This window comes from Anolis sagrei, chromosome 4 (assembly GCF_037176765.1).
Source record: "Anolis sagrei isolate rAnoSag1 chromosome 4, rAnoSag1.mat, whole genome shotgun sequence".
Taxonomy (NCBI): domain Eukaryota; kingdom Metazoa; phylum Chordata; class Lepidosauria; order Squamata; family Dactyloidae; genus Anolis; species Anolis sagrei.
Genome location: NC_090024.1, coordinates 203,272,816 through 203,297,292, shown reverse-complemented (window position 1 = coordinate 203,297,292; position 24,477 = coordinate 203,272,816). Strand labels below are relative to the sequence as shown.

At 40.3% G+C, this 24,477-nt stretch overlaps 1 protein-coding gene across 4 annotated transcripts; it reads left to right on the top strand.

Moving 5' to 3' along the window:
- The first annotated feature begins 2,842 nt into the window (after positions 1-2,842).
- On the top strand, positions 2,843-21,986 carry AMPD1 (adenosine monophosphate deaminase 1). Of its 4 annotated transcripts, XM_060772574.2 has the most exons (16): positions 4,465-4,551; positions 6,644-6,655; positions 9,481-9,652; positions 10,392-10,557; positions 13,093-13,258; positions 13,700-13,919; positions 14,326-14,455; positions 15,324-15,518; positions 15,687-15,818; positions 15,935-16,098; positions 17,396-17,522; positions 18,007-18,170; positions 19,163-19,283; positions 20,066-20,239; positions 20,358-20,468; positions 21,674-21,986. In XM_060772574.2, exons 1-16 carry the CDS (start codon positions 4,530-4,532, stop codon positions 21,830-21,832), a joined length of 2,235 nt encoding a protein of 744 aa, XP_060628557.2. In that variant the 5' UTR covers positions 4,465-4,529; the 3' UTR covers positions 21,833-21,986. The 4 variants fall into 4 exon arrangements, with proteins under 4 accessions (XP_060628559.2, XP_060628557.2, XP_060628558.2 ...); XM_060772576.2 differs by lacking the exons at positions 4,465-4,551; positions 6,644-6,655 and adding an exon at positions 2,843-2,948; XM_060772575.2 differs by lacking the exon at positions 6,644-6,655.
- The last annotated feature ends 2,491 nt before the right edge of the window (positions 21,987-24,477 follow it).

Genomic DNA, 24,477 nt, shown 5'->3' with positions numbered 1-24,477 from the left:
CACTACAGTTAATATTGCTAGACTAAGCACCATCAAAGGACTCATGTCGGTTCCAATGTAATAGTAAGTAATAGTTATAACTATGCTTTGACAATTTTGTTCTTGAAATTCATATATATGATTCTTTTGTCTATGTGTCTGTACTGAGTAACTGAGCTGCAAGTTGTATTCTGTTGAGAGTTAATTCCACCTCATGTTCTAGAATGTGGTAGTGTATGCATGAGTCTTATTTACCCCTTAATTTCCTAATGTTCACTAGCTAACATAAAATGCTGTTAGACTTTCATTTTTAGTGCAATGTACTGTTCCTTGTCTAGTTGCATGAGCTCTTCATTCCTAGGTTCTTTTGTCATATTTTTTTTTACAATTTTCTGTGATTTACTATTTTCTACATGCCTGTCATAGGGGTCATAAGGATAAAGGCACTGAAGAATAGTTCTGCAAAATAGAGAGAAGTATTAAAGCAAAAATGAGTTTTCTTGAAAGCATATATTTATTTATCCTTGTTGAAAATACTTAGTTTTTAGTAGTAGTGTTAAAAAAGCAGAAAAGAGTGATGTATGTTGGTTTTCTAAGAAGGTAGAAAAATAAAAACATAATAGCAAATATGAAGTATTATAAACCTTTCGTGCATAAGATTGTCAGAAGTATGTGTGTGGACAAAACGTTATACCTTCTGCAGCAGAGATACACAGGTGGTTTACACTGGTATGAGGGGTCAAAATGCAACCATCACCCAGTGTTTACAACTCCCTAAATACACCGGCTGGTGGCTTTCAGTGTCATGCAGGGGAAACTCAATCACCCAGTTATTTGATACAGTCAAGTGTGAATTAAACAAGAACTGCTGCTTCAAAGTTTTTAGAGTCCATTTCTGGTGATACAACAACTACTCTATTTGTGTATTTGGAGCATTTGTAAATGTGTGTTAACATGGGCTGTAATCTGATTGTTTCCCAAATATAAGTTCTGAATACATTTGTTTTCATAAATTAAGACTTACTTTCATATCTGCAGGACTGTATTTTAATGTAACTCAAAGTCAAATTTTATTTAGTATTTTTGCATCTTACCTTTCCTAAGACTGAATATCTTAAGACATCATATAATTCCTTATTTTCTCAGTTTTATCCTCACAACAGTTTGGCAAGATAAGTAGAGCCAAGGGGCAATGATTAGGTCACCAAGTGAACCTCATGACTGAGGGAGCATTTGAATCTCACCAAGCTTTGCAGTTTGGACTAGCCTAGGATAATGTTATGTCACTCAGTACCTTCATCTGAGTCTACAATCTACGCTTCGGCATTGTTGTTATGGTTGCTTATTTACATAGTGCTTTACAGGTCAAACAAAAAATAGCTAACGCTGCTAAAGGCATACAATCTAAACACACATAAGGACAAACAAATGTAAATACATACTATACAGTGTCTCAGAATACTTGTAAGAAATCTGAACAAACGCAAAGTAATCTAATTAAGGAGAAAGTATATCTAAAGAGCATATAGTATACAATATTACCAAAATTCCCAGTACATGGCTCAATACAGTAGCTTAAAACAAATTGAAAAGGAGCAACCGCTTTCAAACATAACAGTTCTGAATCAGATCCCAATGTATATAGGTTTCAGGGATACATGTTCAATGAAAAAACCTTTCAGAAGAAGTAAGCAAATGATGAGGCATGAGGCTATGTGCACATCTTTGTGAGGATAATCCAAATAGTATCAAAATCTAGTAAAGTCCAGTGATAATGGAGCACCGCTCTCAAAAGAAGTATTCGTAAGGAAAGTCCCAAGAGCTTCAACAGGGGTGCCTGGGTCTTTTTGTATCCTGTTTCCGGGAAAGAAATCCCCTTCTTCAGGAGTTGATATGATCAATGACTCTAGACTCATATCTAAAACAGAACATAGAGTAACAAGTATTTGCATTGGGCCTACAGCTCCTTGGAAAGAGAGTGTATTTGTGGTGTGCAGGCCCAGAAAGCACCCATGCCTGCCAGGGCCTGCAGCTGAGTGCTGAAAATCAGGTGACCATATTGTTACCATTCCCACTTTCTTTTCATTGATATTTTCGTACCGGGGGGGGGGGGGTGTCATTTTATGCTATCCGAATGAAACAAACGGTATGAAAACCCTTTGGTATTATCCACCTTGAACTGGAGGAGGATGTGCTTTGTGTTGAGCTGATGCTGCCCTTTGGTTGTTTCCAGCCTTAACATACCCTGTTCCAATCCTGCCAGCATGAGACTCTTTCCACTCTGCAAACCATCTGTTGAACTAGAATTGCAGTCCTTAAAGTGGAGCAGGACACAGTAGTCCAGACAAGATCTAAATGGGCAGTAGGACAAAGTGGAATGTTTATGAGTCATGATTGTGGTTTTGTTAACCACTTGCAGCTGTATTGTGGTGCTGACTCATGTTCAGTTTGAGATTGACTTCAATCTCAAAATCTTTGTTGCACATACAGTACTTCTTATCTATGTAACTTTCTTTGATATCATTTCTCTTCATTTGAATCTTGCAGCCCTCTAAATAGCAAGGAAGAAAACTGGGTCAAGATGTAGTAATGTTGTTTTGCTATTGGTCTTCTATTATACAAATTAATGTGGAAAGTCATTCTTGAATCACCTTTTTAAAGTTTAAAAACAAACAAAAAACAACCTACAACTCATTACTCTCATTGGTGAAGTATGCCCCTTGCAAGCTGCAATCTCTTTCCCAGAGTCCTACAAGAAGCATTTTTCTAGAGGCATCTGAATGAAGGTTGTCCTCAGTCGCCTTCTTGTTTCCAGCCAAGAACGTGTGCCTTGTGTGAATAGCTCTGACCAAGCGGAAGTCCCTTGTTTCCTCTGTTGCCAGCAGTTTCAACCAGAATTTCTTCTCAGTCAAAGAGCCAACAGCAACAGGATGCAACTCATGAAATGAGCAGGAGCCTATAGTTGCAAGGTAAGAAAAGATAAGGCACCTGCTGTTACAGATTTGTAATTCTGCATTTTCATGTAAAGTTAACACATATGTGCATATCATTTTGGAAAATGTTCTTATTCCAAGACGTGAGCCAACAAGCCTCAGGAAGTGCTATCAGCTCTTCTCCACACATTCTCTACTCACCATGTTTCTACTGACCCTACCCTTAGGAACCTTGTGGGCTAATTTGACCTTTTGGGTAAAAGAGGGCACAAGGGCTCCAAAGATAAGTAACTGCCATAAAATCTGAAGGTCAGCCTTGGTTTCAATTGCAAGTTTAATACCAGTGACATTCAATACAGAAAGATTAGAAGCAAATGTAGCTTTTATACATAGCTGTAGAGGGCTAAGCGCCCTAAGTGTTCCTATGAGGGATTGCTAATGTTAAAACACACTTCTAGTCTGGAAGGGGATGATAAGTAACTGCAGAACCTGGGTAAATTAGTAATAGATATTTTATTGCTTGGCCACTATCTGTGTTCAGGATTGTACATCAGAAGTCAGGAAACACTGCAGGGAATTCAGACAAACTGAATGAAGGGTCTTCATTTTTGCTTCTAGCATAATGACCTGCATCATTCACAGGATTTTGCAGGATCCAGATTGCAGTGTCTTCCATGTTTTACAGAATCCTGTTTCCCCAATGTGCAGTTAACAAAGAACTGGACATCAAGTTGAGATAATTATATTGCAGGTCTCTTTGGACAGGGTCTTTTGTTTCATGTGCCGTGCTTATCAAGTTTGGTTGAGTAATAAAATATTCACTGTAGTACATTATATGTGGTGAAATATTCTTTTCTATCAAATATCAGATAACCTTTTATTAATAAGTAAAGAATCTACCTCTTATATTTGGTTTATGTTACTGCAATACAATTTTCTATTTGCCACGTGCATCTTTGCTTTAAGGGAGTACAGTCTTCACCACTGTTCTGGCTCAATACAAAAAAGCACAGTTAGGATTTCCCTTTTTTAAAAAAAAAAACAAAAAAACAAAACCCTAAAATTCCCAGACTCCCTCGGGCAATTAAATGCAGCTTGCAATAGAAGGTTGCAAAAAGATTACTTTTAAAATGAATGTTAGAAAGGCTGCATTAGGGAGGGAATCCATGCAGAATAGATCTGATCCAATGTGACACAAATTCAGAGTAGCACATTCATTGAAAAGGAAAGCTGTGCTAATCTGAGCGCTATCCAAGGAACAAAGAAAGTTGCCAATAACTGCTGCCAAGTCAAGAACACCCAGGACTAGACCCTATCCTGGCAACACTGTCTCATTTGTGCGGGGACTGGAGGATCTTCATTCTCTGCCCATCTCTCTCTGTCTGGCTCTGGCTCTCTCTGAACCCCAAGCATACAGCTTCACCTGTTACAACTTTGCCTGGTTGCTGCTTTAAATAGTCTCTTGCTTATCTCTCCACTCCTTTTAGAGAAGGGGAGTAGGGTTACATGAACACAGATAAATAGTAAAATGAGCGTTGGCTGGCTCTGCAGCTTCACTCTCCCACTTGCCTGCTCTACAGTCAGTTTCTCAGGACTCTTTTGAGGGTGGTAGAAAAAATGCCGCAGGTGAAAATGCCAGGTAGGTCTGTGCCACCACCGTCAAGGAATATAAGGCAGACATGGAGTCCAAATATCTAGGCTCCCGTCCTATTTATAACGAACTAGGTCGTGGTAGCCAAATCTGGAGAAATAACTTCACAAGACAAATCTTTATGGGATTTTTGCGGTGGAAGAGAACCAAAAAGCAGTTCTGAGCATGAAAAAGAGGACTTGCGTAATGGGCTGGCCAGGCTGCCATCTTTCCTAAATTAACAATCTGAGAAGAGTTAGCTAAATGCCTGTTTTGCCATTTATGGGAAACACATGGAGTGGAACTCAGATCAGCAGAACTGCTCCCACCCTAAAGTTTAAATTGCATACATCATAAAAAGTGTGCAGACAGATCCCCAGACTTTGGTGTGTGCCAAATATGGGGTATATTGATGGTATTTTAACTTTTAATAGCTTCTTCAGATATCATTTGTAGCCAAGGAATTGATCTTTGGCTAGACTATTCAGTCACGCATAAAAGCTATATCTGAAGTGGATGAGAAATGCCCTTTCTTAATTTCCAAAAGTTCTGAATAATTTCTTCCAGAAAGAGTATATGCCAGAGATAGACCAGAAGTTCGTGGTAAAGCATCTGGAATAAGAATTTTGGATTACATATACTTTTTGATGCAAAAATGATAGCAATAATAAAAAAGCTGCCTACATATTAAGAATAAATATCTGATCTGTCTGTTTGCACCTATTTTTACGCCAACACAGTTACATTCTCTACTACATAAAACATCAATAAATAATATTTTACTGAAATAGCTAATTTTCTCTTTGTACAGTATCTTAAAATTGTTGCTAAAGCACTCACCCCCTGGTATAAAAGTACATTCAATATTAAATAAGAAAGAAAAATATGCATAGATCATTGTTAAATACTTATCTGTCATATGAATAGGTAGCTTTCTCATAATTTTCAAGAGAATGTTTGTGGTAATATCTTTGTTATTACTTTGAATTGGATTTGTTTTTTTATTTGGGTGGCTTTGGTTGTTTTGTTGTTTGTTAGCACCTTATGGCATTGAATGTTTCCTGCTGCCTGTTGTAAACTGCCCTGAGTCCCTACAAGGAGATAGGGCAGGATATAAATAAAGATGATGATGATGATGATGATGATGATGATGATTATTATTATTATTGCTAATAATGCAATAGTTTGCCCCTGAGTAAGGCAGTTATACTTAATATTAGCTACAGCTCAGTTCCAGCATACACTTTCATAAACTCCTCTTTAAAAAAGGAGCAATCTGGAAAGTTTTGTTGCTACAGTCCTTCTAATATGCAAAGGTTTGCTTCCTTTTTTATTTTTAAAAAGTTTATAATGCAAAGCAAAGTTACATTTTAAGGTTCTCAGTTACACGTCCTGATATTCTAACACCACAGCAATAGGGAATAAGGAGGTAAACAAGCAAGCACGACATGAGATCAGAATAACACATAAATTGTCAGTGAAGAATGAAAAGCTTAGAAGGGTATCTATTTTGGATGGTAAAGGGGCCAATTCAGTCCAGCAACTGGAGATAATTATAGAGTGAAATTACTTATGCAGACTATTTGCATTGTCATTGTCATAGGGATAGCCAAAAACTTCTCTAAAATATTGTTAGAACGTGCCCTTCCAAATCTGGGGCACAAATATGTAAATATTTCACAAAGTATGCAAATTATTCTGATTTACATACTAATTAAACAAATTATACAAATTATCTGTTTGATTTACTGTCACTAATGTTTCAGCCTTCATACCATGATGAGGCTGAAGGGAGGCCAAGAGCCACAGACCTCTGTCACCATTTTCCGTGTACTCCTTTGTATCAAAAAAACCATACAGATAAAAAAAATGCAAATCCCATGAAATTTGTTTGCAAAATTAAAAGGATATATCAAGAACTCTGGGAGGGGGCTCCAAACAAGGTTTAGAAATATTTCTCAATTGTCTAAACATTTCTCTACTGTAACTGGGCAAATACAACTTCATTCCTCTGTGTAAATATGGACAATAGGTAAGTCCTTTATCATGTATTTCACCTTGTGTTCTGATGGCATTTTCTGTTTATTTTAATCTCAAACAGTGGACAAGAAACGTGAGTACTTCTAGGCCTTTCTTGTGCCATCTGCTATTTTGTCAAGCAGTTGATAAGTGAAGTATCCACTACTAGACAAATGATCAGAGCAACCCAGAGATTGCCCATTTCTCAACAGCTTTTTCAAAGAGGATGAAAGCTTGCATGGGGCATGGCAGAAAGATACTATAATGGGCCAGCATGTTAGGTGGCATCTATATTCACAAGCTTGGGAGAAATCTTCCAAGACTTCTTGGTATTGTATAACTTGTTTGCAGAAATGTGCTTGAATTTTCAAAGCAGGAGTGGAACAAAGACTAAAGCACCAACCATGTGCAAATATCCAACAACTGCCCTATTGTCCGACAGTGCTTTCTCCTACCTCCACTGCTCAAAACTGGGCCATATATTGAGTTGCCCAAGGAGTATATCAACAAGATAGGAAGGTACCCTTGGGTTGCCATTAGATGGAAAAGTAAATAAAGTAGCCACGTTCAGTTGACTGCTACATGAGTGGCCCATTTAAATTCCTCCAATTGTCTACGTATCAGAATAAATTTAGGAAGCTTAGATGAAGTGTGTTCGATGCTTATCTAGAAATTTCTTTGAAGCTGAGACATTGTCTCTTCTCCCTTCCACACAGCTACTCTTGACTTTTCCTTATAAGAAAAATAGAGTCATTTTGGCCCTTTGCATAGTTTGGGCTTCAACTCCAGAGTACTAAACTGTTAGTTGATAGGAGTTGTAGCCAAAACTTCTAGAGAGCCAAAAATTCTCTAATTTTTCCCTTAAAACTCTACAATGGTTGGCTACTCTACAGAGTGCATAATTAATCAGTTCCAAGCCATTTGTTGGCGTTGGATCAGATACCAATGTCAGCTTTATTCAGTTGTGCCCCTAAGCATAAAAGCTGGATTCCAGCTCTAACGAAATCCTGGATTTCTGGAACCTTAATCAATGGGTAGCAACCTGTCTGGTGCCTTGGCAAACAAGAACAAAAGTGAATGATTGAACTTTCTGGTGATAGGTGTGTTTTAATACTGGACTCATGCATCTGATTTTGAGCTTCTGGTGGGTTATTGCAGAAGTGTGATACTGGACATTGGCAAAGGTTGCTTCACTGAGAAATAGCTATCATTCTCAGTTGCCTGGCTATTGATGGGTGTAAGCTGAGCATTGATTATTTTGTCCAGTAGCCATTGTGTGCAAAAGACACTGATGCTGAGGGATCTGGGTTGCTTCTCATCCTTATGGAACATAGTTCATAAATTTGTGGATGCTTTGAAGAAATAGTGTGTTGCTAAGCAGGAGCTCAGAGCAAGATACCTTCTAATCGAGGGTGGGTCTGGAGTCCATTCCGAGTTCTTTCCCCCTCATGCACTGTTTGTCTGAAATGTAGCATTGCATGCATCTGTCATTAGCATGAGCTCACGTTTTCTCATTCCATTGTCATTCCATTGTCATTACCTCTTGTGCCTATCCTGTGTCTTCCATATGCATCTCTCAGCTGAACTATGTTACTGTCTTGTTTTCTTCATGTCAGCTATGAAAGCTGGTTTCCAGACAGAAGATGCTCCATCTGTTTGGTTTTGTCCATCACCTCTATCATAGTAATCATAGCAATAGCTGTAGTATTATACAAGATAATGCAGAAGATTTTTGTAATTCCTTTTCAACCCATTGAAGGCACTTAAATTACCAATTCTATGCATGCTTGCTTAGAAATGAGTCCCACAGAACTTAGTGGAGATTTTCTCATGGACATGCATGCATAAGATCAAACTGTCAATCTGTAAATACCCCATTCCAGAAAGTGCTTTGATGTCACCTGAGTAGAATAATTTGTCCCACTACCATAGCCTGAAATGTCATGGAGTTGCCCTATTTTAAAAAGTCATATCTGCTCTTTGGAGGTCTGATTCCATAACTATCTTTGAGCATTTCAGAGCCTGCACATTTGGTTCTCTGAGGAGAAACAACTGTGATCTTTGCACTTTTTTCCTAACATTTTCACCACAAACCAAGTGGGTTTATTTTGTGGCAGAACTGTGCTATCTGACACTTAAACATTGATCTCCAGAGAATGGAGTTAAGACAACTGTGAGGAATTGCAGTACAGGTAAGATCATTTTTTCTGAGTCATGTTTCACCATCTTGTAGCCTAACCAACTTTAACATTGGTGGTTAGGTCCTATCTATGGCCCCTGTCAGAGCACACACATTCTGGCAATGCCATGTACATTATTGGGTGGGGAAAGTGAAACCCACAAATCTCCACTCAGTTTAATTGTCCTTACCACTGTCCTTATCAGTAATATCTGGAGGGCTACACAATTGGAAACTTGATCTAGAGCAAGGAATACACATCAAAAAGATGTCTGCCAGCTTTCATTTCCATTATCCATCTATCGAGCCATCCATCCCTCTATTGTTTGTCATGTGTGCTCCATCTCTTCTAATTTTCATTCCCTAGTTAAAGGATTTTGGATTGAAATAAGTTATATCACTGTCTAAAATCCTGGGGATCAAGTGCCACTCAAAACAGGTTCTTTTGAGATAGGTGATGAATCAGTGACATGGTTCATTATATATAAGCCCATAGTTTTGTAGGCCTTGTGCTGCACTCTCCGCTAGTTACGTTTCTCTTGAATTGTAGTGCAGGTGAGTGTCCAGTTCATAGCATATGTGATCACTTATTTAGCCCTTCCATTTCTGTAATATGCTCAAAGACTACAAGAGCCTACGCTCTGGGTGCATAAAGACTGACATATTGAGCCATACAATCAACCCAACCTCCCAGAATGATAATAGGACTAGACTGGTGATGTACTCCCCTTTTCCAACAGAAACGGATGAAGCCATGCGCTCCTTTGCAGAAAAGGTCTTTGCTTCAGAGGTCAAAGAGGAAGGCCACCAGGAAATCTCTCCCTTTGATGCAGAAGAGATCTGCCCTATCTCAGACAAAGAAAATAAAGAGCACATGATCCAGGAAGAGGCTGAAAGTGATTCTGGAAAAAAGTGAGAACCGTTACCTGATGCAATTTGGAATTATACCAATATATCTCATTGGGAATGTTGTAGAAGGATGTATTCAATACCTATTACATAACATCAGGCAATTTCTAAACACCAGAAAGCACTCACACAGGTGTTAAATGGTTGGAGAAGGGTGGGTGGGTGGGGGGGGGGGGGATGTCCAGAGAGTAGCCTTAAATCAAGTAACTGAAATCATAGCTTTTCATCTCCTTTTCTAAAAAAATATGATCATACACTCTTGCACATTTATATAATCACATTCCTATTATTTGTCCATGAAGGAATGGCACTAGTGGAATATTTCTTTGTGGTAACGGATGGGAAATCTCCTTGTAATTACTGAAATGATGCACAGGTACCACCATCTTTGGAAACGATTGCTTTAGTCTATTATTTCCAAAACTTTTCATATTCATTATAGTACCCGTGTGCAGCACTGTGGTGCCTATTTCTCTGCAGAATTATTAATCCTTAATCCTCTCTCGAAATTGGTGTGCTTTACTTCCATGTGGAAGTGTTTTTTAATGTATAGTGCAAAGTTCATGAAGAAGTCTTAGCATAACGCAGTTAAATGCCAGAAGTTAAAGGTAATCAAGGCCTAGAAATAATTCTGAATAAATGGTGCCATGCAGATCCCAGGGTGCAAAGCATGCAGCACCTTAGGTAAAACACAAATGTGAAATTTTGTGACTTCCTTCCCTCTTTTTCTCATCCATTTTAGGAGGAAGAGGCTCTTGAGACTGAAAACCATTGCATTGGTTGTTCCTCTTATAGGAAAGTCTTCAACCAAATTGTCTACCTTGGATGAGGTTATGTCTACAAATACTTCATACCAAACCGTGCCCAAATTTCAGCGTGTGCAGATTACAGGAGACTATGCTGCTGGGGTCAGTAACTTGAGATGTCAGTGTCTTCTGCCAGTGTAGTCTCCTACCATGTTTTCCTTCTAGCTAGACTTCCTAGATTATTCTAACATGGTACTCCTGCTAGTGACATGTCAGGGGAAACAATGAGATATCTTATAAGCGCCTAGATATGCTTCCGTACAAGAGGCATGAAGTAGAGATATTTTTGGTCAAAACAACTTGTTTAAAAAGTAAAGTGTGAGGCAGATGTTTCCCTGCAAGGTCAAATGAAATGACAATTCAGCCCTGAATCCCTTTAAGTTGGCTACACTACAGTAGAATGGCTATATTGTTTGTTACAGCATACTGTCAAGCCTTTCTGATGTATGGTGATCCTAGCAAAATTTATTCAAAGGAGGATTGTCTTTGTCTTCTTCTGAGGATGAGAAAGAGTGACAGCCCAAGGTGATCTGGTGGGTTTCCTTGACTGAGTATGCATTCAAACCTGGTCTCCAACAATCAAACCAATACACCATGTTGACTCTTTTAAAGCCCTAAATAATGTTGCTGTTCAGTGAATGTGAGAGAAGATCTTCAGCCCACATTCCATGCATCCTACCAGAAGTTCACAAAAAGACATACTCAGAGGGAAGAATTTAGAAATGTTACTTTTTGAACATTTCTCAAAACCCCACAGCCATTTTTGGACAATAGGGTTTTAGGAGCTATAATCCAAAAACGGACTCTTCCAATCTTTGAGATTTTCTTTTGTCATGTCAGGAGCGACTTGAGAAACTGCAAGTTGCTTCTGGAGTGAGAGAATTGGCCGTCTGCAAGGACGTTGCCCAGGGGACGCCTGGATTATTTGGATTATCATCCTTGTGGGAGGCTTCTCTCATGTCCCCGCATGAGGAGCTGGAGCTGATAGAGGGAGCTCATCCACCTCTCCCCGGATTCGAACCTGCAAGCTGTCAGTCTTCAGTCCTGCTGGCACAGGGGTTTAACCCACTGCGCCACCGGTGGCTTTGAGATATAACAAGTCATGTCACTTGTTACTGATTATGTAACAGTTAATATATTTTTGGTGCGTGTGATACTCATTTAGCTGCCTATGCAGGAATGATGTGCTCTCTACCTTGAACAAAATATTACATGTATATAACATTAGGAAACTATGATAGAACATATGTACCCAGAGCATTACCTTCAGAAACGATGATATGTGCTGACTCTGCAAAACAAACAAAATGTCAAAAGCATATAAAATGGGCAGAAGACCTGAATGTGTAAGAAAGGCCACGGGCAAACTATGACTAGTTTCCAACTTCCATAGTACATGTGGGAGAAAGAAGAGTTTATAGTATCTCCTATGAAGTACCTAAGCTGCTTGATCAATGGCTAACTATGGCTGCACTTTCACTGACCGAACCTGAACCCTTTTGAGAGATAAATCAAATCTTATGACGGATTTGCTGGATTAAGGGGTATTGATGAAACCAAAGCAGGATCGTTCTGGTGCTCAAAATAGTTCCAACAGTTGGGTCCTCCTGTCATGGCCCCCCTGATCAACTTTCATTGCCAACCTCAGGCCATGGGTCATTGGTAGAAATGTCGGGCAAGAATATACTCTATCCTTCACTTGCTTCTTTGCGTCCTCAGACATATTACAGATAACACCTGGGGCATGCATGGCCAGACACAGCAGAATGTAGTGAAAATGGCCAAAGTTATTAATGAGGAAGAATGCACAGGCCAGAGCAATTTGCTTTTGCTTAAGTCTAATGGGGAAGGCAAGATTCCATCCAAACAGCCTGAATTAATTGAATGGCAGGTACATCATATCATAGCACTTTTCCGCTTCTACCTCTTGAACACAGTTTTCAGCAGTTGAAATAAATCTGGAGGAAGGAAGGAAGGGAGAGGAGAAAAAAGAAACTTGGGTATTTTAAAAGCAACTGAAAAAGGTGGGATGACAAAGAAGTAATCAGGTTTGTGTACCATAGAATTGCAAAGTGTCGAGTGTTTCTCCAGAATTTGTAAAATGTTCTTTTGTTTGGACTACAACTTCCAGCAGCAGAGCCAGTGGTACTGCTGGTTGAGGTGTTTGGTGAACTGTCATTTTCAAAACAAAACTTTTCCAAGTCCTGCTTTTTTCATTTTTCCTTTTCCTTTTCTTTTGAAGTGCAGTAAAGTTCCCATGCATGGCAGTTTCATGCTATCCTTTATGAGAACATTGCTCAAGATGTTGCATCAATCCAGTGCAATTGTGAACAAGAACATAAAAGATGACAGCCAATAGGCACCCTCCCTGCTTCTGTTCATACTGATGGTGGTGGGAAAGTTGGATATATTATAGTATAGTTATGGGACAGAGTCCCTAATGTCTGTTGGTGCTGGGCCTCCTCTATCCTCATAGCTGTTGCTATTCCTTCACTTCCCCAAATGAGGTCAGAGACAGCATTAATGTGTAACCTTACCCTGAAATGGTTTTCAGTATATATATTTTTGAATGCATGTGTTTTTATTACCACCCTCTCAGCTCTGTGGAGCTAATAATTCTATCAAGTTCCTCTACAGGTGACAGTGGAGGACTTTGAATTAGTCTGCAGTGGCCTATACCGTGCCCTATGCATACGAGAGAAGTATATGCAGAAGTCCTTCCAGCGTTTCCCCAAGACTCCCTCCCAGTTCCTGCGCACCATTGAGAATGAAATGTGGAAACCCAATGATGATCTGTGGCCAGGTAACCATAGACAGTCCATTAAAAGCAAACATAAGGACCACAGTGGATGAATAATGGCTTTGGAAGTCCAGCTTGTTTAGTAGAATACTAGGCAGTTGTGGTGAACTAGATACCACTGTAGATAGGGAATTATCTGTTACTTTATTAAGAACATGTCTGGGCAGAACTGAAGATGGAGGACACATTTGAACCAGTCACAGTGAGAAGGCCTTTGTACTAAAAGTAGACTCAGGCATACACAGTGGAGGATAACGTGGCAAATGGTGTTTAGAGATGGAGATCTATGATCAGATCTCATCTCTCTGTATATATTTCTAACAGTTTCTCAGAGAAGTAGATTGTTATTCTCTTGGACAAACAAGTGTAATAGAAGCATATTGTAAACCTTGAACTCTTTCCCTTCCTTGTTTATACTCCGAGTGCTTTTTTTGTTGATTGTAGTGTTTAACCCAGCCGTGAAACATGGTGAAGATCCTTTCCGGTCTGACAATCTCCCTGAAAATTTGGGCTACCACGTGCAAATGAAGGATGGTGTGGTGTACATCTATGCTGACAAAGCAGCCGCTGCCAGGGGTGAGCCCAAGGATCTGCCCTATCCTAACCTGGAGACCTTCATTGATGACATGAACTTCCTGCTGGCCCTTATAGCTCAGGGGCCTGTGTAAGTGTCTTAGAGAGCCTCACCTGTGGCATGGCCCATCCATACAGAAATGGCCTATCCACACAGAAACTTGGCTAGCCTAAGAGATTTTGGTGCCTTAGGCAGAAAATCCAAAGGGCATTCACCCCTCAGTGTTTCAAAAGCCATGAAACATACGCTGCATTCTGTCTAACAGTCATATCCACCCAGCATAAAACCGAAGCAAAGGCAACATGTATATCCCAACTACAAAGAGTTTCTGGTCACTCTGGAATGTGACCTACATTCAGCTGCCATATGATAGCAGGAAATATAATACTGGCTGGCAGATGTCCATCGCATTGGCAGGCACTGTTGCTGGTAGTGAAGTATTTCATATTCTGTATGAGATTTATGAGATGTTATGTCATTTTTCTTGATTTTTCAGTAAAACATATGCACACCGACGCCTTAAATTCCTTTCCTCCAAGTTCTGTGTGCATGAGATGTTGAATGAGATGGAAGAGTTGAAGGAGCTGAAGAAAAACCCCCATCGGGACTTCTATAATTGTCGGAAGGTGGGGGATCAGTAGTAGGCATTAATCCTGAAACTATAATGCATAGTGATGTCTTGTCATCTAGAGAAGTAGAAGAGAACATGTCCTGTTGCAAGTCTCTGTAGATAGGCGAATAGTAGCAAAAAGAAGAATGATAGACTAGAGGGTCAATGAGCAACATGCATGCAGACTCATGCCCAATAGCACCTTACGTACAGTGTAACTGCAGTCTTGAGCTGAATATTGCCATTCTGCACCAGGCCAACTGATTTCATATGGAAACTTATACATAAGAGACCACTGGCCATGATTTTTAAAGAATATGTATCTGATGTAACCACCTAATGATGAACAAGGGAGACATTAACACACTGAGCACAGTGTGGCTTGGGCCAATAAGTATTTCAAAAATTAGGTAAATAATCCTGCTACTTCAGATATCCCACAGATATCCCTTAGTGCCTTCATATGACCCTAGATGGATGAATATGATTATCTGACTATGTGGCTTTGGATCTGTGCACAATAGTTGCCTAATGTTTACATACGTATGTTGTTTTAAATTGTTTAATTGCTTTTTCATTGTTATTGTTGTATGGGCATGGAATAATGCCCATTATGTAAGCTGCCCTGAGTCTGCTTTAGGGTGAGAAGGGCGCTATATAAATGTCATAAATAAATAATAAATAAATGTAAACTGCCTTCATCCTTTCCATCCCTCACATAATTTCAAATCCATTACAATTCATGATTCTCTAAACAGAATGACAGTGATTTAAAACTCAAAGTTCAATATCAGGATTCATCAGAATCTTCTGCAGTATAAATATTGCCATGGGTTGTTGGGGAGGGAGCTGTCTGGAGTAACCGGCACTGCCTTCTCCAACAGGTCGACACACACATCCATGCTGCAGCTTGCATGAACCAGAAGCATCTGCTGCGATTCATTAAGAAGACATGCCGGGTTGATACTGAAAGGTTGGTGTACAAATCCAAGGACAAGTCATTAACACTGAAACAGCTCTTTGAGCACCTCAAACTGGACCCCTATGACCTGACAGTGGACTCACTTGATGTCCATGCAGTGAGTATCATTTTTTTTCTTCTCATGTAAAAGACCTACCTTTCACTCTCCCCTATGTTTTCTTTTTTTATGTTGGAAGTCTATAGTTAATCTGCCAAGCTCTGTATTCAACCAATCTTCTTTTCTGTGTGTAGATAATCATTATAATGATGCTTCTTCCTAACACAGGGCCGCCAGACCTTCCAGCGCTTTGACAAGTTCAATGCCAAGTATAACCCTGTGGGCGCCAGTGAGCTACGTGATCTCTATCTGAAGACTGAAAATGCCATCAATGGTGAATATTTTGCTACCATCATCAAGGTTAGACAATATGGTATGCAAGAGTTTGTGTCTGTGTGGCTGGTATTTAAGGGCAAGGTCAGTTTTTGGAGGGAAATGATGCACACGTTATTCCTTTCCCCTTTGTTTTCTCTTAGGAGGTTGGCTCTGACCTGGAGGATGCCAAGTACCAGTATGCAGAACCACGGCTCTCTATCTATGGGCGTTCACCAGAAGAGTGGCCCAAATTAGCCAAGTGGTTCAATGAACACCGTGTTTATTCACCCAACATGAAATGGATGATCCAGGTGCCCCGAATCTAGTCAGTATCACTGGAAGAGTGGGGATGGCACTTACAAATAGAATATTAAAATATTTGGTCTAGTTAACTTGTGAATTGTAGTAGCTTGTTATTGAGATTCTGTGACAAGTTCAACAAGTTCCCAAAGCCCTTTACAAGTAATTAACATATACAAACAGTATATATATGGGTGAAATTGGTGTATTACACATCTACTCAATTGTGATCAAGAAGCATTAAATTACTAGCAATAACATAAATAAATCCTCCCTACTATACATCTAAAAAAAAAGTGGACATGATTATGCATATGAAGAAACAAAGTTAGTCTGCTCTGACCCATAAGCAACAGGGTCCCAAGAGCTTGGAAACATTACTTTCTGGTATTCAGTCTCAGAATTCCCCGGCCAACATGGCCATTAGCTGGGGGGATTCTAGGAGTTGTGATTTAAAAGGTAACTTTCCCAAACTTTGGAAAATACTGAAAAGGTGTTCACTTGAGACAGACAGGGTTGTTTCTATGTACAGTTTCTCTGATTTCTTATTCGAATAGCCTCGTCTGGGAACATAATGGAAGAAAAGCTGGAAGATTGAGTAGCAGAACTACAACCGTCATTACAGACTCGTAGCTATAGAACTTCACATTTGCAACAATCACACAACATGTTTTGGGAATAAGGAAGCCCCAGCCATTTTTGGTCAAACCTGCAAAGAGGCTGTGAGGTCTTGTAAGGGCTTACAGCTATCAAACTCTTAGACTTACAAGGTCTGCCCTCTGTAATAGCACTTACAAGATGTTCTGTAAGTTTCCTTTGCACTGCTTTCCCAGGCCCAGGAAGCATGCACCACTGGTAGCTAAGCACCACTCCTGGCAGTGTTCTCTTTTGGCTACCAGGTGTCAATTCACCCACCAATTGTTCTGTTGCTTTGTCACTCTACCATACTCTGCTGGCTCACAACTGCTCTTCAAACACCCACGTACTACTCATTTCTTTCTCCTTTGGTTCTCCCTCTTCAGTCTTGCCCTGTGAAGTCTTTAGCAGACTGAAGAGGGAGCATTAGGAGCCAGGCTTATATATATACTCCCATTTCCGACCAGAGGGAGAACATCTCCTAGTTCCATCTGGTGCCAGCCACCAATCAACTATACTACCTGCAATTCTGCTTTCCATCATGTAGCTTATTTCATTTCTACGTTGGCCATCAGGCGATGTCCATATATACACTCTACTTGCATTTTCTTTCTTCAAAATGTTTTATATTGTTGATGCAAAAGCTGAGCTGAGACAGTTCTGACTTTATTGCTTCCTCTCCTCAGTGATGTGTTCAAGAAGCAGAACTTTCTGCCTCATTTTGGGCAGATGCTGGAGAACATTTTTGTACCAGTGTTCCAGGCAACAATCAACCCACAGGACAATAAAGACATGAGTGTATTTCTACGCCATGTGAGTATTGCTGCTATAGAGACAGTGAGGCAGATGACCCAAGCTTAAAATTAATGTTAAAAAACAAGGTAAATCCTTTGAAAATGCATGTCAGATAGTATGACTAGGACAGCAATAGAAAGTCGATCAGGCTCAATGTGACTGCAAAGCAACAGCACATAGATCTGATCTGGCCAATGGGGAAAAGCTATAATTTTGCTGTTGCTACTGTTGTTACACAATTAACATTAGAAGCCTTCAATAACCAGCTGTCAGCAACACTGAGATCTATCGATTTATCTCAATGTACTTACTTACTTACTTACTTACTTACTTACTTACTGTGCTATATAAGAGGCCTTTAGTAGATTCCAGCCTCAGCATTTGGCCATACTTTTTAACTTAAAGCTTAGATTATGGAAGTAAAGAGTTTGTTAGGTTTGGATTGTTGTTCGGTGAGGATCTGGAAACAGAATTTCACAGACCAGCTGTACAATTTTTGCAGATTACTGGTTTTGACAGCGTTGATGATGAATCCAAACACAGTGGGCACATGTTTTGTACCAAGAGCCCCAAGCCCAATGAATGGAGCCATGAGAAGAATCCATCCTACACATATTACGTGTACTACATGTATGCTAACATCATGGTGCTCAACAACCTTCGACGGTGAGTCTCTGCCTGGGTTGTGGAGTTGCTTTGTGATACTCTAATATTCTACACTAAGCTTTGGTAGGAATATTTCTCCTATGTCTGTGGAGTCTGATCAGGCTTTCCAGTAACCCCAACAAGAGCATATTCAATTTCTAAAACTTGTTTGCTTGGATCCTTTCTCCTGTAAATCTGAGCCCTTGGAGGCATCTTTCCAGGTTTTGCTAGACTAATAGCGTTACCTGGCAGAAGAAAAGAATTCAAATAATAAGGCCAATACCCACCCTTCTGATATTTTTGTTTTCCACATTTGGGTTGTTATACACTAGACATGTACAAGTAAGGATGTGTCTACACTGCAGAATTAATGCAGTTTGACAACACTTTAACTGTCATGGCTCTAAATGTCAATTTCCTGAAAATATTTTATCTTTTTTAAACAATGGTACTGGGATTTAATTAAATACACAGCATACCTAGTGGTTCAGAATAATGGCAGAAACTGTACAGTAAAATATCTGGAGGGTACCAGTTTGCCTACTTTTAAGGTAAACTCACATTGGATGTTTCTTGGTTTAAATACAGTCTTGGAATATTTCTATATGTCTTGTTGCTCTTATGCTAGTGTCATTTTAAAATGGGAGGGAAAGCAGGAGAGAAAATAGGATGAGACCAGGCTTTTATGTCTTGCAATTCTTCTGCAAAATTCACGGAATTGTGTTGGCATCACCCTCCACCTACAACCTGTTCATATTTTCCCATTCGGAGTAGCTGAACAGTGTCTTTTTATTGGTACTTCTAAAAGTCTTCTGTTTTGAAGTACTCTAGTAAAGTCTCACCTGCACAAACCTCGAAAGTGCAACCAAGTCTTCTCCTTTCTGAATTGGCTACTCCTCTGTAAATATAGTCAAGGTTCTATGAAACTCAGCATGATACCAGCATATTGGGTCTCTGGAAATAAGCATTCCCTACACAACAGTAAATAGTAATGGTTGTCTCATCACTTTCAGGGAACGTGGCATGAACACCTTCCTCTTTCGTCCTCACTGTGGAGAAGCTGGAGCTATCACCCACCTGCTGGCTGCCTTCATGACTGCGGATAACATCTCTCATGGTTTGAACCTGAAGAAGGTGAGCTGCAGTACCCTCTTGTACCTATATTGTATATGCTCTTTAGCTGCCTATGGCTTCCTTTTCTGTTCGGTGCTCATGGTTCACTGGAGGCCTCACATGGAGAGGCTTAATACTTCATTACAGTTCCAAACTAAAAGCATCTCCTGAGGTTGTAAATAATGAACCACCCAGTCCTTTCACATCCCAAATAATGGGAGAACTTGGCATAGTCTACTCCATGGAGACTGTGTTTCCTTAGGGCAATGGTTCCCAGCCTTTCTTTGACCAGAGACCACTTAGACCAGGGACCACTCTCCAACATTAGTACCAAAAGGATTACAAATCAGTTTTTGGTCAACACAGCCCAACCATTTTTTTTCTTGGCGTCTTCATTTTTAGGCCTGTTCCTGTGGTCTATCCAATGCAATTTTCTGAATCAGCACTCCAAATAACCCAGGGAACAGGCCTAAAAACAAAGAGACCAAGAAAAGATGTCTTTTGGTTGGACTGTGTTGTTATCCATAATAGTAACTGTGAACTCGCATTTCTTCAAGACCATTGGTGTAATTGTTTGAATTGGTGGTCCATGGACCACAGGTTGGGAACCACTGCCTTAGGGTTAAGATCCTACTACGGATGTTTGAATGGGGATTTAGCTGGGAAGGTCAGTCCTTTGGACCTGCAGAGCAATGACTAATGAAAGCTCCAAGTCAAATTGCTGAACTCTGAGAATATTCTTTGGAAAGCATTAGAGGTTCTTCTGCCTGGATCTGATCCATCCTTTCTGTTTCCCTTTGCAGACTCCTGTGTTACAGTATCTATACTTCCTAACCCAGATTCCTATTGCCATGTCCCCGCTCAGCAACAACAGTCTCTTCCTTGAATATGCCAAGAACCCACTTCTTGATTTCCACCAGAAGGGACTGATGGTGTCACTGTCCACTGATGACCCAATGCAATTCCATTACACCAAGGTAAGGAGTTGGATCTTTTCCCCAGGGTTGATATTTGCTCTGAAACATGTAAGGAAAGTTGGCAGAGGGACTGTTGCAGCTTTTGCAATTGTCTTATTACAGTGATTTCATTCCCTAGGAACCTCTCATGGAAGAGTATGCCATTGCTGCCCAGGTGTTCAAACTCAGCACTTGTGACATGTGTGAGATTGCACGTAATAGTGTCCTCCAAAGCGGTCTTTCTCATGAGGTATGATGTCCACTTAGAAATTACATTAACGGGTCTTTCATTGGGATATCTTTGAAAGTTTTTAGAAACTAGAGCTAATAGAAAATGGAACAGCTAAATTTGTGTTTGATGAACAATTTAGAGACCATGTATTACCAGTTCTGAACCAACTGGTATCTCTTTTGCTTATAAAATGAATCCAAAGTGCTGGCTTTGACACACAAAGCCCTAAACAGTTTGGGCTAAGATTTCTGAAAGACTATCTTCTCCTGTCTGAGTTAACCTGTAATTTGCAAATTTCAACAGAGATCCCATGTCCCACCATCCTGAGAGATTTGATGGGTAGATGAGATAGGACATAGAATCATAGAGTTGGAAGAGACTTCGTGGGCCATCCAGTCCAACTCCCTGCCAAGAACCAGGAAAACCATATTACACATTTTGGGTAACACCAAACTTAAATATGAATGTTACTCCCAAAGAACAAAGCCTGGCTCCATTCTTTCAGCATTTCCAACATTTAGCCATAACTGTATTAGTTGGTCAGACCTTTGGTGGTGGTTGTTGTTTTTTAAAGATTTCTTTACAGTACACCCACATATTATGTCAGCTCATTGAACATGGTTTCAGTTATACACAAAGAGCTTTGAATACCATAGAATTCCACTGGAAGACCTACAAATGCCTAGAGAAGTATTCTCTCTAGGTCTCCAGCATGATTCTATGGTCAACTTCTGCTGAAGTTCTACCTGAATTTAACCACAGGATCGTGTTGGGAGACCTAGAGAGGACCCTTATCTAGCCATCTATAGGTCCTTCAATGTCATACTTCAATGTCATACTTCAAATGGAAGCCCAATACATTGTTAATATTCATATTAGACAATAAAAATTGGGTTCCAGATTATATGTGAAAATTGTATTACACAAATGGATCCCTCACATAATATGCAGGACTGGTATTTATTCCAATTTGTATTTCTCATTTTGGAGAGCACTGTTTAGCAGAAAGGCAATGTATAAACACAATTAATAAAAATGAATTATTTAATTGTTTGACTAACTGGCATTGGGCTAAGTGGTTGGGGATGTGCCAAGGGCCTGGGGGCAAGAGATTGGAGAGGAATGAAGGAGTGGGAGGAACAAGAGGATGCTCCTTTTCTTAACTTGTGGAGTCAGTGAAATGGCAAAAGATGTGAAAGTAATGCCTTGTGTCCCTTCTGCAGGAAAAACTCCATATGTTGGGAGAGACTTACCAAGAGGAGGGGCCACAGGGGAATGACATCCGCAAGACCAACGTGGCTCAGATCCGCATGGCCTACCGCTATGAGACGTGGTGCTATGAGCTCAACCTTATTGCTGAAGGGCTGAAAACTACTGAATAGGAAGCTCAGTGCAGCAGTTTATTATGTCAGAGATTATCACAAAATGAAGAAATAACCTTGCTGTTCAAGATTATGCAATTAAAAGAGTGGGAGAAAGTGGGTTAGAGTTCTACTTGTGTTCCTCCAGAAAATAGACATCTGTTGAAAAGGAAAATGATGTGTGTGGTGTGTTTAATAAGGTGTTTCTGCTTTTCTCTTCCTCAAGCAGTGGTTTATCTAGGGTTCATTTCCCTGTGTAAGGAGCAACTTGAGAAACTTCAAGTTGCTTCTGGTGTGAGAAAATTGGCTGTCTGCAAGGATATTGCCCAAGGGATGCCTGAATGTTTTACCACCCTGTGGGAGGCTTCTCTCATGTCCCCGCATGAGAAGCTGGAGCTGACAGATAGGAGCTCACACAGCTCCCCGGATTCGAACCATCATCCTTTTGGTCAGCAGTCCTGCCAGCACAAGGGCAGGACTGCTGACCCATTGCGCTATTGGGGACACCCTATCCAGGAGTTTATCTAGGTAAAAGCTCTTAACTCAATGGTTCTCAACCTGTGGGTCCCCAGGTGTTTTGGCCTTCAACTCTCAATCCTAACAGCTGGTGAACTAGCTGGGATTTCTGGGATGCCAAGACACCCCCGATGGCTTCCCCAGGGTCTTCAAGATATACTGAAGAAGAATATCATTCTTGTGCATCCAGCTGTAGGAACAAAGTTGGATGCTTCTCTGCCAGCCCCAACCTCATTCTCTGTTGCCCACTAAATGGTTGTGGAACAGGTTGCAGCAGAAACAAGTTGGGGTCTGTCTGGTTGGGGAGATTGGTCATTGTGTGAGTTCAGTAGAAAATGCTGACCTCTGCAATGACCAAAAGAATGACTTCCAACAGACCTACAGCTATGTAAATAACCAGCCGGAGTCTATTGAGTTGTAAATGCATAGCGAGCACTATGTATTGCTATTTCAGTTACAAGTTCAAAATGAAAAATGTAGTATAGTGCAATATGTTTTTTTTCCTGCCTGCAAGTATGTAAACTAATATATTGTGTCATACATTTTCATGCCCCTGGTGGTGCAATGGGTTAAACCCTTATGCTGGCTGAACTGCTAACCGAATCCGGGGAGCGGGGTGAGCTCCCATCTGCCAGCTTCTCATGTGTGGTCATGAAAGAAGCCTCCCACAGGATGGCAAAATATTTGGGCATCCTCTGTGCAACATCCTTGCAGACGGCCAATTCTCTCACACCAGAAGCAACTTGCAGTTTCTCAAGTCACTCCTGACACACATACAAAAATGTGAATATGCTGCACTGTTGGTCCTCACTCGGTCTCTTTCTCTCTCACACACATACACACAAAGGTCCAAATCCTATTGTTAGTTCTGATGGGAGTAACACCATTGAATCACATGATTCCCGATGTGTTGATTCACCATTCAACAATTGGTCCTACTCCAGTTAGCACTGATAATCCTAAATTAGGCCATGTGGTATCTTTACTCCAGCCTTTTATCAGTTTCATAGCAGTTTAACTGTCATGCTTCTGTCCTAAAGATTCCTGGGTCTTGATAAGGTACTCTGAATTTTTTTCTGGGAAGTGCTAACACACTTCCCTGAACTACAGTCCCTAACATACTCCAAAGACAGAGATATTGAAGATTAAATTAGTTTAATTTTGCAGAACAGACCGACAGGGTTCCCGAGTTATATTTAAATCAGTTACAGTTATAGTACAATTCAGATACCTTGAGTGCTTCTCTGTGTTACAGGGTTAAACTGTTTTAATCTTCATTTCTTTTTCGCCAAACTATAAACCTCGCTATTCTTTTGAATGGAGCCACAGTAGTTAAAATTGTATGAAATTTGATATAACTAGAACAGATATCAATAGGAGTATAGTGTCTAGATCCAAGGAAGTCATGCTACCCCTCTATTCTGTCTTCGTCAAACCACACCTGGAATACTGTGTCCAATTCTGGGCATCACAGTTGAAGAGAGATATTGACAAGCTGGAATGTGTCCAGAGGAGTGAGACCAAAATGATCAAGGGTCTGGAGAACAAGCCCTATGAAGAGTGGCTTAAAGAGCTGGGCATGTTTATCCTGAAGAAGGGAAGGCTGAGAGGAGACATGATAGCCATATAACTATGTGAGAGGAAGTCATAGGAGGGAGCAAGCTTGTTTTCTGCTGCCCTGGAGACAAGGATGTAGAACAATGCCTTCAAACTACAAGAAAGGAGATTCCATCTGAATATTAGGAAGAACTTCCTGACTGTGAGAACTGTTCAGCAGTGGAACTTTCTGCCCCGGAGTGTGGTGGAGGCTTCTTCTTAGGAGGCCTTTAAACATAGGCTGGATGACCATCTGTCAGGGGTGCTTTGAATGCAATTTTCCTGCTTCTTGTCAGGGGGTTGGACTGGATGACCCATGAGGTCTCTTCCAACTCTATAATTCTATGACTAGGTACACCCATGAAATTAAAGGGGTACATAAAAGTACTGTATTCTGCTTTCAACGTTTCATGGTTTATACAGCCTGTCATTTACTGTTTCTTCTCTATAGCCATCTTCCAACTCAGGATAATGCTTCATACCTCTGCTGAAGCTTAGTGGTAGATTGCACCACAATATATATTTTAGTTTCAACATACCAGTTATTGTTACTG